Genomic DNA, 15,840 nt, shown 5'->3' with positions numbered 1-15,840 from the left:
GTCATCTCTACCTCCTCCGACTCCTGACAGGATACAATGGTTACCGAGCAACCTATCGGAAGGATGTGATTGCATTGGAGGGGGTGCAGAGGAGATTCACCAGGATGTTGCCTGATATGGAGCATTTCAGCTGTGCAGAAAGGCTGGATAAGCTCGGGTTGTTTTCTTTGCAGCAGAGAAGGTTGAGAAGGGACCTGATAGAGGTGTATAAAAGATTATGAAGGTCATAGACAGGGTGGATAGAAAGCAACCATTCCCCTTCACTGAATGGGCAAGAACAAAAGGACACACATTTAAAATGAAAGGCAGGAGGTTTAGAGGGCACTTGAGAAAAAGGTTTTTCACCAGAGGTTGGTGGGGAGTCTAGAATGAACTTTCTGGGAGGGTAGTTGAGATGGACAACCACACAACCTTTAAAAAGTACTTGAATGAGTACTTGAAGTGTCATAACATTCAAGGTTATGGGCCTACTCCGGCCAAGTTGGATTAGTTTAGGTAGTAATGCATTTTTGGTCGTTCAAGCTGGATGGGACAAAGGCCTGTTTTGTACTGTATAATTCGTGTACCTCACTTATGAAGTCATCTTAGCCATGTGTGAACTTAGTCAGTAAATGTTGACAGGCCACTCAATGGTGGAGGCTTCATCTTTGGGCCAGACCACTTGTCACTTGGATGTTGCAATGACACAGAATGAAACCTTGCACAAACCCAACTTTAATCGCTCTTTCATTGGCATTCAATTGGCTAGGCCCTAAGTTCTGTAGCTTCCTGGCTAAATTGCCTTTCTGTATCTCTGTTATTTTAGGATGCTCATTGAAGCTGTTTTCTTTGATCAAGAGTTTGCTCCCCTGTTCTAATATGGTTTGGTATCAAATTTTATTTGATAGTGGTTCTATAAAGAGCTTTGGGGTGTTTTATAATGTTGAAGTTGATATATAAATGGAAAGTGCTGTTTCTGATTCATTTCCCTGTACGATAATTGGGTGCCTAGTTAAAATTTCTCTCCCTGAAGAGAGGAGAGCGATTACAGCATGTTGTTAAGCAGAAAAGGCATAAATCAAGCACTCAAATTCTCCACAGACTAAACATCTCCAATTTGCAAAGCTTTGTTGGGAATGCTAAATGGCAAAATTTACCACTTGTATTTCATCACTGGAATTTTATAGATTATCAATATATTGTCCTCTAATTTATCATCACTGGAACTATGGATCCACATTGGCACTTACTTTGTTGCCTACACTTTCAAACTTTCGTCACTCCTTAATGTACACAGCGTGAAGGCTTTTTTTTCAACTATATCTTAAATATAAATTGTAAATTGTAACATCGAAAGACTTTTCTACGATTAGAAAATTCTCATCAACTTGCCAAAAATATTTATGGACACCAGATACTATTTACAGTGCAATTAGACTGTTTGCATTGGAAACAGCACAGCATGTGCCTAAAGGGCTTATACCATCACTTAGAACATATAGAACATAGAATATTACAGCGCAGTACAGATCCTTCACCCTCAATGTTGCGCCGCCCTGTCATACTAATCTGAAGCCCATCCCACTTACACTATTCCATGTACATCCATATGCCTGTCCAATGACGACTTAAATGCATTTAAAGTTGGTGAATCTACTACAGTTGCAGGCAAAGCATTCCATATCCTTATTATTCTCTGAGTAAAGAAACTACCCCTGACATCTTTCTTATACCTATCTCCCCGCCCTTTAAAGTTGCGTCCCCTCGTGTTTGCCATTCCCATATTTGGAAAAAGGCTCTCCCTGTCCACCCTGTCTAACCCTCTGATTATCTTGTATGTCTCTATTAAATCACCTCTCAACCTTCTTCTCTCTAACGAGAACAGCCTCAAGGCCCTCAGCCTTTCCTCTTAAGACATTCCTTCCATACTAGACAACATCCTAGTAAATCTCCTCTGCACCCTTTCCAAAGCTTCCACATCCTTCTTATAATGCGGTGATCAGAACTGTACACACAATACTCCAAGTGTGACCGTACCAGAGCTTTTCTGACATTAGTCTGATGACTTCTGAGCTCTTCCCTCAACTTCAACCATTTCAATCTTCCAACAAGAAGCTTGAAAGTTGTAGTGATTGGAAGCAGGTAGATCTCAATAACTATAAGGTTTTTGATTGGGGTTGTTAACCTGGGACAATCAGGGAAGCCCTGGCCTACCAATGTAACCAGGAAATTTGGAATCCCCTCATCTAGGGAACTGACTCTGTGCTGGCTGGGCCACAGTCAGTATGTACTGTTACCTGGAACAATCAGGAAAGCCCTGGCTGATTCATATAACCAGGAAATTTAGAATCTTCTCAGTTTACAGGAGTGACTCTGTGCTGGCTGGGCCACAGTTGGTGTGTTACTGCTGCTGTTGGTTTCTGCTTCATTTTTGGAGGAAACCTGACTCCTGAACTGAATTATGCAGCCAGTTTGTTAACTTTTTTTTAGTGAGGTCTGATTTTTAAACTGCCTGATCCACAGAGTCAGTATGTTACAGGTGTAACTCAGTTCTCATTAGGGAACTGTTGTTTCACTGGCTGCTTACAGCCTGTGTGTTACTCTTTTCTCTTTTACTTTGAGAAGAGGACTATGCAGATTTAGCGGCAGGGCTCAGCCCTTGCACTCTGGTTTCCTTTTGAATGTGTTTTCACTTTTTTGATGTCTGGACTGAGCCCCTGTGAAAAAATACATCTTTCCAGATGAGCTGGCCCTATACCTTGGTATCTTGGTGTCCATGTACACAGATCTTTGAAAGTTGCCACCCAGGTAAATGGTGCGGTGAAGAAGGCATATGGCGCACTGGCTTTTATTGGTAGAGGAATTGAGTTCCGGAGTCCTGAGATCATGTTGCAGTTGTATAAGACTCTGGTGCGGCCGCACCTGGAGTATTGTGTGCAGTTTTGGTCGCCATACTATAGGGAAGGATGTGGAGGCACTGGAACGGATGCAGAGGAGGTTTACCAGGATGTTGCCTGGTATGGTAGGAAGATCGTATGAGGAAAGGCTGAGGCACTTGGGGCTGTTTTCATTGGAGAAAAGAAGGTTTAGGGGTGACTTGATAGAGGTGTACAAGATGATTAGGGGTTTAGATAGGGTTGACCGTGAGAACCTTTTTCCACGTATGGAGTCAGCTATTACGAGGGGGCATAGCTTTAAATTAAGGGGTGGTAGGTATAGGACAGATGTTAGGGGTAGGTTCTTTACTCAGCGAGTCATGAGTTCATGAAATGCACTGCCAGAAGCAGTGGTGGACTCTCCCTCTTTATGGGCATTTAAGCGGGCATTGGATAGGCATATGGAGGATAGTGGGCTAGTGTAGGTTAGGTGGGCTTGGATCGGCGCAACATCGAGGGCCAAAGGGCCTGTACTGCGCTGTATTCTTCTATGTTCTATGTTCTATATGGGTAGGCCTGGCCCTTTGTGGGTGACTAGGTCTCTGTAAAGACTGAACACCTGTGTTTATGCTGGGAGGTGAGCAATTGCTGCATTATGGAGTGGGCCAAACCCTGTGAGTTAACTGCAACTTTACAATGTTCCTGTGAGTGGGCCTGGTCCTTTGGATGGCCTAAATCTCTGAAGACTGAACACCCGTGTGTGTGGCGTGGACTCTGCCTTCAGGACTGGACAAAACTCCTGTGAGTTAACTGCAGCTTCACAATATACTGTGTTCCAGAGAGTGGGCCTGGTTCTCCCTGGAAGGGCCAGGCCTCTGTGAAGACTCAACAACTGTGTATGCTTGCAGGTGAGCATTTGCTACATTCTGGACTGACTCTGCCTTCGGGCATGGTCTCTGCCTTGGTACTGGAAACTGTATTGTGAGGATTTTGGGCATTCTGTTACTGTATGTGGGTTTTGTAATTGATTGTGTTTGAGTGTGGCCCAGAGTGGGCTAGTCAGTATGTGGGGTGGCTGGGAGCTGGAGGGTCAATAACACGCCTGGGGGATAGCGGGCAGTGTAGGGGGAGGGGGTGGTGTTAGTATGCAAAGTGGCTGGGACGAGGCAGCCGACAGTGTGCCCATAGGAAAGCTGACTGGGGAGGGGCAGTTGGTATGCAGGCCGGCTGAGGGCTGGAGGGTCGATGACCAACCTGTAGGAAAGCAGGCCAGGAGAAGCCTGTCAGAATGTGGGGCAGGCAGGGCCAGGCAGCTGATAGCATCCTTGTAGGAAAGCCGGTGTAGGGCAGGCCGGTCAGTACGTGGGGAGGCTGGGAGTCGGATAGCCGATGGCTGTGGGATTTGAGGTTTGTCCTCATCTCCCTGAAAACTGGTTGAATGGTGGGGTTTGGGGTTTGGCTTTGCTGCCCTTTCCTCTGTATATAGTGTGGTTTTTGTGAACTGCTGCTTTCTGTTTATTGTTAACTGTATTTTGTACTGTTTAATAAAATTTAAAAAATATAACCAAGAGATTTAGAATCACCTCTGTACTGGCTCTGTACTGACTCTGTACTGGCTGGGCCACAGTCAGTGTGGTACTGCTGCTGTTGGTTTCTGCCTTTTGTTTTGGGAGTGGGGGGAACCTGATTCCTGAACTGTCTGAATGATTCAGCCAGTTTGTTAACTGGTATTCCTTTTTACTGGGGACTGATTTCTAAATTGCCTGATCTTCACAGTCACTGTGTTTCGGTTCTCATTAGGGGAACTGTTGTTTCACTGGCTGGTTGCAGCTTGTGTGTTACTCCTTTTTTTTTAGATTACATTACAGTGTGGAAACAGGCCCTTCGGCCCAACTAGTCCACACTGACCCGCCGAAGCGAAACCCACCCATACCCCTACATTTACCCCTTACCTAACACTACTGGCAATTTAGCATGGCCAATTCACCTGACCCTGCACATCTTTTGGACTGTGGGAGGAAACCGGAGCACCCGGAGGAAACCCACGCAGACACGGGGAGAACGTGCAAACTCCACACAGTCAGTCGCCTGAGGCGGGAATTGAACCCGGGTCTCAGGCGCTGTGAGGCAGCAGTGCTAACCACTGTGCCACCGTGCCGCCCACCATGCTGTTTTACTTTGAGGAAAGGACTATGTTAATTTTGTGGCAGGGCTTAGCCCTTGCATTCTTGAGTTTTCTTTGCTTTTTGTATGTGTTTTCACTTTTTTGGTATTTGGACTGAGCCCTTGTGAGAAAATGCACTGTTCCTGTGGGTAGGCCTGGCCTTTTGTTGGTGGATTAGGCCTCTGTAAAGACTGAACACCTGTGTGTGTGCTGGGAGGTGAGCACTTGCTGCATCCTGGAGTTCAGGAGTGGACCAAGCTCCTGTGAGTTAACTGCACCTTTACAATGTACTGTGTTCCTGTGAGTGTGCACGGTTCTCTCTGGATAAACCAGGCCTCTATGGTGATGAACGCCAGTGTGTGTGCTGTGTGTTCTGTATTTGCTTTCTTCAGGAGTGGATTCTGCCCTTGGTTGTGGACTCTGTTTTTGGCAATGGACTCTGCAGTTTGGAGTGGATTCTATTTCTGACAATGCACTTTGTATACTGGAGTGGACTCTGTTCCTGGGAATGGACTCGACATTTTGAAGAGAACTGTTTATGGTAAGGAACTCTGTATCAGAAGGGACTCTGTATGTTGGTAATTGACTCTGTGTTGTTGCTTGTTGGGTTTATCACCTGCAAAGTCTTGTGTGTCCCTGGGTCTGGCATGCCTCGCTGTGAGCTGGGAGGCTTGTAGGTCATCCCAAAAGCTGTCACCCTGAGAGCGAGGAGGTGGGGAGGCTGCTCGAAAGCCGGAGGGTGGGTAGGCCTCCCGATGCCTGTCGCCTGAGAGCCGGAAAGTAGGTAGGCCATTCTGAGCACTGTCGTCCCAAGAAGGAGTAATTGGGAAGGGCTGTCCTGAGGTGGTCGGATGGTGTGTTGGAGAGGCAGAGAGCCAGAAGATGCGTAGGGCCAGGTTGAGATCTGGAAGACTTGTGGGCTGGCCCACGTGCTGATGTCCCAGGAAAGGGGATGGGCTATCCTAGAAATGTCCAGAAGATGTGTTAGGGCATTCCATGGGCCCGATGGCGCATCAGGGTGTGCGAGAGCCAGATGGTACATGGGCAAACCGAGAGCCAGAAGGTGGGGAGGCCGTGCTCAGCCCTTTCCCCTGGGCAGGTAACCAGGGCAGACTGTCATCAAGGTGGCTGGAAGATGGGAAACATGGTTAGGGAAGCTGAAAGATGAGTAGGCTGTCCTGACCACTGGCGTCTGGGGGGGGTGGCGGGAGGCGGGAGCAGGACAGGTTGTCCTCAAGGTGGCTAGAATGTGTGTCAGGACCGACTGAGAGCCAGAAGAGGAATGGGGCAGGCTTCCTTAGAGTTCTGGAAGGTGAGAGGGATGGGTGGCTTGTTGGTTTGTTTTCTATGCACTGTTTCTTATTTAATTGGACTCTCTTGTATGTATTTGTTAGTGCTACTTTTGTAATGACTGACTGAAAGTGGAATTTGAGGCTCATTTCCCTGAAAACTGTTTGAATGGTAGGGTTTGGGGCCTGGCTTTGCCGCTCCTCTCCCTTGTAAAATTGCTGTTTCTCTGTTAATTGTTTGTAAACTGTACTGTTTAATAAAATAAAAAAAGTTGATGACTGACTCCGAGCTGGCTGGCCACAGTCAGTGTACTATGGATTAATAAATAAAGGGTGACTTAGTGATGGGACACTGGCCTCTATGCATTTATATCAAATGTAAAATACTATTCTCTCTAATTTTGAAATCAATAAAAACACAGATATTGTAAATTAGGTCACCTTTGCTGAGGTCACGATGAGACATTAAGTAGTAGTAGTACTGTTCTTACCTGCTGAAACAGGAGCTCTGGGTTCAAGTCCCATCTGCTCCAGAGGTGTATAACAACATCTCTGAACAGGCATTTAAGACAAAGCTGGGAGATCATGGAAATGATTGCAAATTTCACTTGTTATTTGGGCTACTATTGATACCTCGCCACTGTTTTTACTTTGGGCAATTTATAAGACAATTCACTATTTACCCATAAATGCCTTTTGCTATGGATCTCTTTTGTGAGATATATTCTGAAGGCCATCCCAATTACTTCCTTGAAAATTCCAAGACATTTGTAAGGTAAGACATGCCTTCAAAAGCTAGCATTCCTTCTTTATAAGAGTCATAGCAGTCTTCAGCACAGAAAAAGATCTTTTGGCCCATCAAGTTTATGTCAATCAAAAACAACAGCCAAACTACCTAATCCCATGTTTCAGCACTTAGCTCATAGCCTTGACATGCCTTTGCAGGTATTCTCAAATTGTTGATGCTATGTCAAACTTCAGCATATCACAGCAAATGACGGCAGGACAAATATTTTTTAAACGTCTGATTCAATCTTTCATTATTCTGTGTTGCATTTGACGAGGTTAAGGAAATTAATGTTTGAATTGTTAAATGAACTCACTTTGCTACTTTCTTCCTTGACTCAAATATGTCCCTTTCCACATATCGACTTATGTTGGAGAGCTCTCTTGCAGTGCAGTGATAATGTCCCTACCTCTAAGCCTGCAGGCATGGGTTCAAGTCCCACCTGTTCCAGCAGGTGTGTATTAACATCTCTGAATTGATTTAAAAATGTCTATTCCTGAAGAAGGGCTCATGCCTGAAACATCGATTCTCCTGCTCCTTGGATGCTGCCTGACCAGCTGCGCTTTTCCAGCAATACATTTTCAGCTCTGACCTCCAGCATCTGCAGTCCTCACTTTCTCCTAAAAATGTCTATGACCACTTAACTGGATAGTTTGTTCTTTAACATTTTCCTTGTGACTAACATTTTGAGAGTCTTTGTTTTTAAAATTATCCTCCCTCCAAACCTTCCTTTTATGCCCTAATTCTATCAGCGCTGTTTTCATAAATATCTCATTTTTCTCTCCCATATCCTTAAATCACAGCATGCGTTTTACTTTCTGAGCATGTTTTTTTCTCTTATCTCTGTGAGTGCCAGTTTTTACATTATCCATCAACTTCCATGTTGTTCATATCTGTAACCAATGCTAAGTGAATGTAAGGAACATGGACCATTGCTACCTGGTTTTCCTACTGATTGTTTTGATTTGTCTGAGGAAGTCGAGGAGGTTAGCAACAGTAATGTTCTTTGCTGGGGGACTATTTTCCATCAGGTGGTGTTCCAGGCAGGATGAATCTGAGCTTACCCATGTGGCTGGGTTTAGAATGGGCACATGCAAATGATGGAAACATTCACCACGTTTCCTGCCATTTGAACTCTTGCAATATAATTAAATGTGCAGCATTCAGAAATTTTTTTTTACATTACATTACAGTGTGGAAACAGGCCCTTCGGCCCAACAAGTCCACACCGACCCGCCGAAGCGCAACCCACCCATACCTCTACATTTACTCCTTACCTGACACTACGGGCAATTTAGCATGGCCAATTCACCTGACCTGCACATATTTGGACTGTGGGAGGAAACCGGAGCACCCGGAGGAAACCCACGGAGGAAATGTGCAAAGGGAGCTTGGTGGAGGGGGAAGATGATGACCAACACCTGGAAGCATTCTCAGATTGTGGTCATACTTGGGTTCTATTAAGTAAATGATGTTTTAAAAACTCAGTTATTGTCTGTTTGCCCATAACCTTTGAATCCCCCACTGATTAAAAATCTGTCTGTCAGCTTTGAATACACTTAATGACTAGCCTCGACATCCCACTGTGGTAAAGAATACCTCGGATTTACTGCCCACTGAGAGAATTCCTCCTCATCTCTATCCTGACTCGGTGACCCTTACACTGAGATTAGGCTCTCCCATAAGAATTCCAGTTCTCTCAACTCCCATGAGCACAGACCCAATCTACTGAATCTCTATTCATAAACCAATCCCTCATACCCTGGATCAACCTAGAGTGCCTGCTCTGTAATGCCTCCATTGCTAGTATATCTTTCCTTAGAAGAGGAGACCAAACTGATAATCTTTTTCCCATTGCTAACACGACTTCTGGCTTTAACATATCCAAAGAAACTGCTCCTACTACCTTTACAGGAAGCAAATTCCAAAGACTCATGAACTTCTAGGAAAAAACTTCCACCTCATCTCGGTTTTAATACCAACTTCTTTTAAAATATCTACTAATGCACTTTTGTTATTCTTCCTGCCAAACGGGGTTCCCTTGCTCTCCATTTGGCACATCTTTGCCCAATCAGTTGATCTTTGTGTCACCTCCTCTTTTTCCTTCACAACGCACTTTTCTGTTTATCATGGGGTCATCAGCAAATTCAGTTTTTTTTTGTTGTTTTCCTAATTACTTGCTGAAATTGCATACTAACCTTTAACAATCCATACAGTAGGATACCCAGATTCTTCTGCAGTTAAGAGTTCTAAAAGCTGTCACCATTTAGAAGGAAAGTGAGGAGGTGAAAAATTTATTGGGATAGGTCGGAATGTGGTTTTGAGGTTACAATCACATCAGCCACATCCTTATAAAATGGCGGAGCAGTCTTGAGGGGTTGAGTAGCCTGCTACTGCTTATTGTCAAGATTAGAGTGGTGCTGGAAAAGCACAGCAGGTCAGGCAGCATCCGAGGAGCAGGAAAATTGACGTTTCCTGATGAAGGGCTTTTGCCCTAAATGTAGATTTTTCCTTCTCCTTGGATGCTGCCTGACCTGCTGTGCTTTTCCAGCACCACTCGAATCTTGACTCTAATCTCCAGCATCTGCAGTGTCCACTTTTGCCTACTACTGCTTATTGTTTGTGATATCCAAAACACTGGATTAGCCTCAGATGGAGTATTGTATTCAGTTCAGGGCATTACACTTTAGAATGTATGTTAAGGCATTTACGAGAGAGGTGGGTAAGATTGAGAGGGACTTCAGCTAAATAGGCAATTTGGCAAAGAAAGGTCGAAAGGAGATTTGACAGAACCACGAGGGAGCTGGCAGATTGGGCAAAATTAGTCTCATTGATGGAAAGATCTAGAACCAGAAGACACTCGGTTAAGATGATTGACAAAAGAAGCAATGGTGCCATGAAGGAAAACCTTTTCTTTCATGCAGTGAAATGTTGGAATTTGGAATGCATCATCTGAGATTGTCACAGAGACCGATTCAATCGTGGAGAAGGAAGGCGTGTCACTCGGTGCATTGCTACCAGATTATATGAAGTTACCTGATGAATGGGCAACACTCCGAAAGTTTGTGATTTCAAATAAACCTGTTGGATGATAACCTGGTGTCATCTGACTTCTGATCTTGTCCACCCCAGTCCAACACCAGCACCTCCATATCATGGCAGAAAAGCCAACACAGATATGATGGGCTGAATGGCCTCTTCCTGTAGTGTGGTAACGTTTTTTTAATGAATCTATTATTCTTTGCTCATTCTCTCCATATTGTATAGCAGTGTTATCTAAGGTCTGAATAATCTCAGCATTCTCATTCCATTTTCATTCATTATGAAGTAAATGGTGGTACTTTTAACACCAGAAATCAGCTTTTGGCTCTTCTCTGCTGCATTCATACAGTGACATGTTAGTCATTCAGCAGAATATGAGAAATTATTCTTCCTTCAAACACACCAATTAAAAGATTTTTGCAGCAGCAAATCTTTATTTCCTACCTCCGATGACTGCAGAATCACTTCTGAATGCATTTTGTAATGGCTGCTCCTCCTCAGTGGGTTTGGAATCATCTACAGTAGAAAGGGAATTCATCATATTAGCAAACAATGGAAATCATGTTGTCATGAAAAAAGAATGACATATTTATTTAGTGCTTTTCATGATGACCTGATGTTTGAAAGAGCTTTACAATGATATTCCTTCGATATGCACTCACCATTCTAATTGGGGTGAACATTGTGGTATGGTGGCATTATCAGTGGATTAGTAATGTAGAAGCTCTGGTTGATACACTGGAACAGGTCCAAATCCCACAAATGGAAGCTGCTCGAATTAAAATTCAACTACTGAAAATCTGGAATTGTAAACTAACTTTAGTGATAACTGTGAAACCAAAATCCCATATCACTTATGAATATCCTTAGGGAAGGAAATCTGCTGTCCTAACCACTCTAGAGCCATAGTCATTTGGTTATACAGCACAGAAACAGTCCCTTCAGGCTAACTCATCTGCATCGACCAGATATCCTAACCTGATCTAGTCCCATTTGCCAGCATTCCCTCTAAATCCTTCCTATCAATATACCCATCCAGATGCCATTTAAATAGTGTAACTGTACCCACCTCCACCACTTCCTCTGGCAGCTCATTCCATACACACCCACCTTCAACATAAGAAAAGCACCCATCAGGTCTCTTTTAAATCTTTCCCCTCTCACCTTCAATCTATGTCCTTTTAGTTTTAGACTTCCCTACCCTGGAGAAAGGACCTTGTCTATTCGCCCTATCCATTTCCCTCATGATCTTGTAAACCTCTATAAGGTCACCCCTTAGCTTCCTATGCTCCAGGGAAAATGCCCCAATCTGTTCATCCTCTGCCGAAAGCTCAATTCCGCCAATCCTGGCAACATCCTTGTAAATTTGTTCTGAACCCTTTCAAGATAATAACACCCTTCCTATAGCAGGGAGACTAGAATTGAACACAGTATTCCAAAAATGGCCATGTGAACATTCTGTACAGCCACAACATGACCTCACAATTCTTATACTCAATGCACTAGCCTATAAAGGTAAGTGTAGGCGAAAGTGAGGACTGCAGATGCTGGAAACCAGAGTTTAGATCAGAGTGTTGCTGGAAAAGAAGCACAGCAGGTCAGGCAACATCCGAGGAACAGGAAAATCGATGTTTCGGGCAAAAGCCCTTCATCAGGAATGGCTCCTGATGAAGGGCTTTTGCCCAAAACGTCAATTTTCCTGCTCCTTGGATGCTGCCTGACATGCTATACTTTTCCAGCACCACTCTGATCTATAAAGGTAAGTGTGCCAAACGTCACCTTCATTACCCTGTCTACCTGTTACTCAACTTTTAAGAAACTTAAAAGTTTAAGACTGCACCTGCAGTCCTAGGTTTCTTTGTTCAGCAACACTCCCCAGGACCCTACCAAGAACTGCATAAGTCTTGCCCTGGTTTACATTATCATGTTGCAACACTGCATATTCATCTAAGTTAAATTCCATCTGCCAATCCTCGGTCCATTAGCCCACCTGATTTTTAGATCCACAGCGATGTGATTGATCCTTTTTTTAAACTGGCCTCTGAAATGGTGTTTAAAAAAACACTCAGTACATGGCAATGAGGGATAGGCAACAGATGCTGGTCTTATCAACAATGCCATTTCCCATGAAAAATATTGGCAGCCATGCAAATGACTGAAAACAGCAATGTGATAATGACCAGGGAATCTGTTTTTGTGACTTTGATTGTGAGATAAATATTGGTAAGGAGGACACCAGAGACTCAGCTTTTTTTGAAATAATGTAATGGAATTATTTACAGTAATGAGTGGGTCACTTTAATGTCTGTCCTGAAAAATAGTTCACTGTTTTTGGACTCAATCTTAACTTGTGATCTTATGAAAAAGTCTTCCTCATAAAGACTTAACCACAGCTCATGATGAGAAAAAAAAGAACAGTTCTCATTCTTTGACTATCTCTTATGAGATTAAAGTCTTGCAAATATATTTGTCACTCTCCACTTAATACTATCCAATGCATTAACATTTTGAGGAAACAGTGCCAACAGCACACAAAGTATTCCAAATATTACACCAACAGCAGATCAGACAGGCTGTTTGTTTTTCAGTAGGCACTGTTGTGTTGCCCTGTTCATAATATTCTCACCAGTCTCCCTTCTATTTATTGCTTCCTGAAAATAATTCAATATTTAAAGCAGAACTCAATGTTAGAGTGAGGACTTGAGTTTTCTGCCAATGTGCCCCATGGTAGACTACTGCAAAAAATACAGAGGTATGGCATTGAGGGTGAGTTGGAGGTTTGGATTAGGAGTTGGCTGGCTGGAAGAAGACAGAGGGTAGTAGTTGATGGCAAAGGTTCATCTTGGAGTGCCGTCACTAGTGGTGTTCCGCAAGGATTTGTTTTGGGACCATTGCTGTTTGTCATTTTTATAAATGACCTGGAGGAGGGGTTAGAAGGTTGGGTGAGCCAGTTTGCGGATGATACGAAAGTCGGAGGAGTTGTAGACAGTGAGGAAGCATGTGGCAGGTTACAGCGGGATATAGATAAGCTGCAGAACTGGGCAGAAAGGTGGCAAATGGAGTTCAATGTAGCTAAGTGTGAGGTGATTCACTTTGGTAAGAGTAATAAAAAGATGGGGTACTGGGCTAATGGTCGGATACTTGGTAGTGTGGATGAGCAGAGGGATCTTGGTGTCCATGTACACAGATCTTTGAAAGTTGCCACCCAGGTAAATAGTGCGGTGAAGAAGGCATATGGCGTACTGGCTTTTATTGGTAGAGGAATTGAGTTCCGGAGTACTGAGGTCATGTTGCAGTTGTATAAGACTCTGGTGCGGCCGCATCTGGAGTATTGTGTGCAGTTTTGGTCGCCATATTATAGGAAGGATGTGGAGGCACTGGAACGGGTGCAGAGGAGGTTTACCAGGATGTTGCCTGGTATGGTAGAAAGATCGTATGAGGAAAGGCTGAGGCACTTGGGGTTGTTTTCATTGGAGAAAAGAAGGTTTGGGGTGACTTGATAGAGGTGTACAAGATGATTAGGGGTTTAGATGGGGTCGACAGTGAGAATCTTTTTCCACGTATGGAGTCAGCTATTACGAGGGGGCATAGCTTTAAATTAAGGGGGGGTAGGTATAGGACAGATGTTAGGGGTAGGTTCTTTACTCAGCGAGTCGTGAGTTCATGGAATGCCCTGCCAGTAGCAGTGGTGGACTCTCCCTCATTATGGGCATTTAAGTGGGCATTGAATAGGCATATGGAGGATAGTGGGCTAGTGTAGGTTAGGTGGGCTTGGATCGGCGCAACATCGAGGGCCGAAGGGCCTGTACTGCGCTGTATTCTTCTATGTTCTATGTTCTATGCCTTACACTCTAGAACTCCATATTATTGGTATCTCTTCATTATCAAAGATGGCAAATTCTTGTCTGCCTAGAGTCATCTGTTCTTGCTTTCATGGAGCTGTAGAGCCCAATTGTTGGCGTGCATGCCTTTCTGCAGTGTGGACATGGACAAACTGTTTGGTTTTGTGAAGACTGCCTGATCTTTCCATGAATGCCTTTGCTACCTGTACTCTATGCTATTTGAAGGGAACAGCACAATGACCATGCTCCTCAGGTAGTTCCCCATTGCATTTTCTCATTGTCTGTGGTAGAATTCCTAGTTTTCCTGAGGTTGGCTTCAGAGAGTTCTTGAACCTTAATCTCAGTTTACCTCACAGGCAGTGTCCAAGTTTAAGCTTCGAATGGACAACTGCAGTAAGGATTTTATCATCGGTATTGAGTATGACGCATCAATCTATGTGCGATTATTTCTGATGAGCATTTCGTAGAATCCTCTTATCATAGAATTCCTACAGTGTGGAAGCAGGCCATTCAGCCCATCCAGTCCACACCAACCCTCCGAAGAGCATCTCACCCCGACCCAACCTCCTACCCTATCCCTGTAACCCTACATTTCCCATGGCTAACCCACCTAGCCTGCACATCCCTGGACAGGATGGGCCATGCTAAATTGCCTCTCCACCTGACCTGCACATTTTTGGACTGAGGAAGAAACCTGAGCACCCGAAGGAAACCCAACCTGTCCAACAGCTTAACGTATCTAGTGTTGACAGTCCATGCCTTACTTGTATCTCGTGCAGAAGGTTTACAACTCAGTAGTACATAGGAAAGTAAGTTTGACTAGAACATTATACACAGCAGGTTTTGCTTTGTGCTTGACATTTCATTTTCTCCACAGTCTCTTGCATAAACAAAGATATGTTTCCAGAGATTGCGCTTCCGAAATGAAAGAAATTGGAACTCTGCTTCTATCAGGTCTTGGCATAACATCTCTTCCAACAGAGTAGATATTATTATCTTTGCTCACATTGTTTAATCAGCAACCCTATTCCAAGAAACCAATTTAGCAGTTGTAATACCCACCTAAAGGTTTGATATGGTTAGTATCACTTTTTCATAAATGCCATACCCGTAATTTAAATAGGAGAAAGTGAGGTCTGCAGATGCTGGAGATCAGAGCTGGAAATGTGTTGCTGGAAAAGCGCAGCAGGTCAGGCAGCATCCAGGGAACAGGAGAATCGACGTTTCAGGCATAAGCCCTTCTTCAGGAATGGGGAAAGTTTGTCCAGCAGGCTAAGATAAAAGGTAGGGAGGAGGGACTTGGGGGAGGGGCGTCGGAAATGTGATAGGTGGAAAGAGGTCAAGGTGAGGGTGATAGGTCAGACTGGGGTGGGGGCGGAGAGGTCGGGAAGAAGATCTCAGGTTAGGAAGGCGGTGTTGAATTTGATGGATTTGACTGAGACAGGGTGGGGGGAGGGGAAATGAGGAAACTGGTGAAATCCGAGTTCATCCCTTGTGGTTGGAGGGTTCCTAGCCGGAAGATGAGGCGATCTTCCTCCAACCGTCGTTTTGTTGTGGTCTGACGATGGAGGAGTCCAAAGACCTGCATATCCTTGGTGGAGTGGGAGGGGGAATTGAAATGTTGAGCTACAGGGTGGTTGGGTTGGTTGGTCCGGGTGTCCCAGAGGTGTTCTCTGAAACGCTCCGCAAGTAGCCGGCCTGTCTCCCCAATATAGAAGAGGCCACATCGGGTGCAGAGGATGCAATAGATGATATGTGTGGAGGTGCAGGTGAATCTGTGGCGGATATGGAAGTTTCCTTTGGGGCCTTGGAGGGAGGTGAGGGGGGAGGTGTGGGCGCAAGTCTTGCACCTCCTGCGGTT

At 44.4% G+C, this 15,840-nt stretch overlaps 1 protein-coding gene across 3 annotated transcripts in view; it reads right to left on the bottom strand.

Annotated features, from left to right (window-relative positions):
• LOC122551780 (contactin-associated protein-like 5) overlaps positions 1-15,840 on the bottom strand; it is a 1,290,980-nt gene that overhangs the window by 646 nt on the left and 1,274,494 nt on the right. For all 3 annotated transcript variants that reach the window (XM_043694243.2, XM_087989330.1, XM_043694244.2), the window contains one exon: positions 10,582-10,653. In XM_043694243.2, coding sequence (XP_043550178.2) covers positions 10,582-10,653 — 72 coding nt within the window. The remainder of the gene's footprint in view (positions 1-10,581; positions 10,654-15,840) is intronic.

The sequence above is a fragment of the Chiloscyllium plagiosum genome, unplaced genomic scaffold, assembly GCF_037043375.1.
Source record: "Chiloscyllium plagiosum isolate Xiang-an unplaced genomic scaffold, Cpla_swu_hap1 HiC_scaffold_7, whole genome shotgun sequence".
NCBI lineage: Eukaryota > Metazoa > Chordata > Chondrichthyes > Orectolobiformes > Hemiscylliidae > Chiloscyllium > Chiloscyllium plagiosum.
Note: the sequence above shows the minus strand (reverse complement) of the source record. Positions and strands in the feature narration are given on the sequence as shown.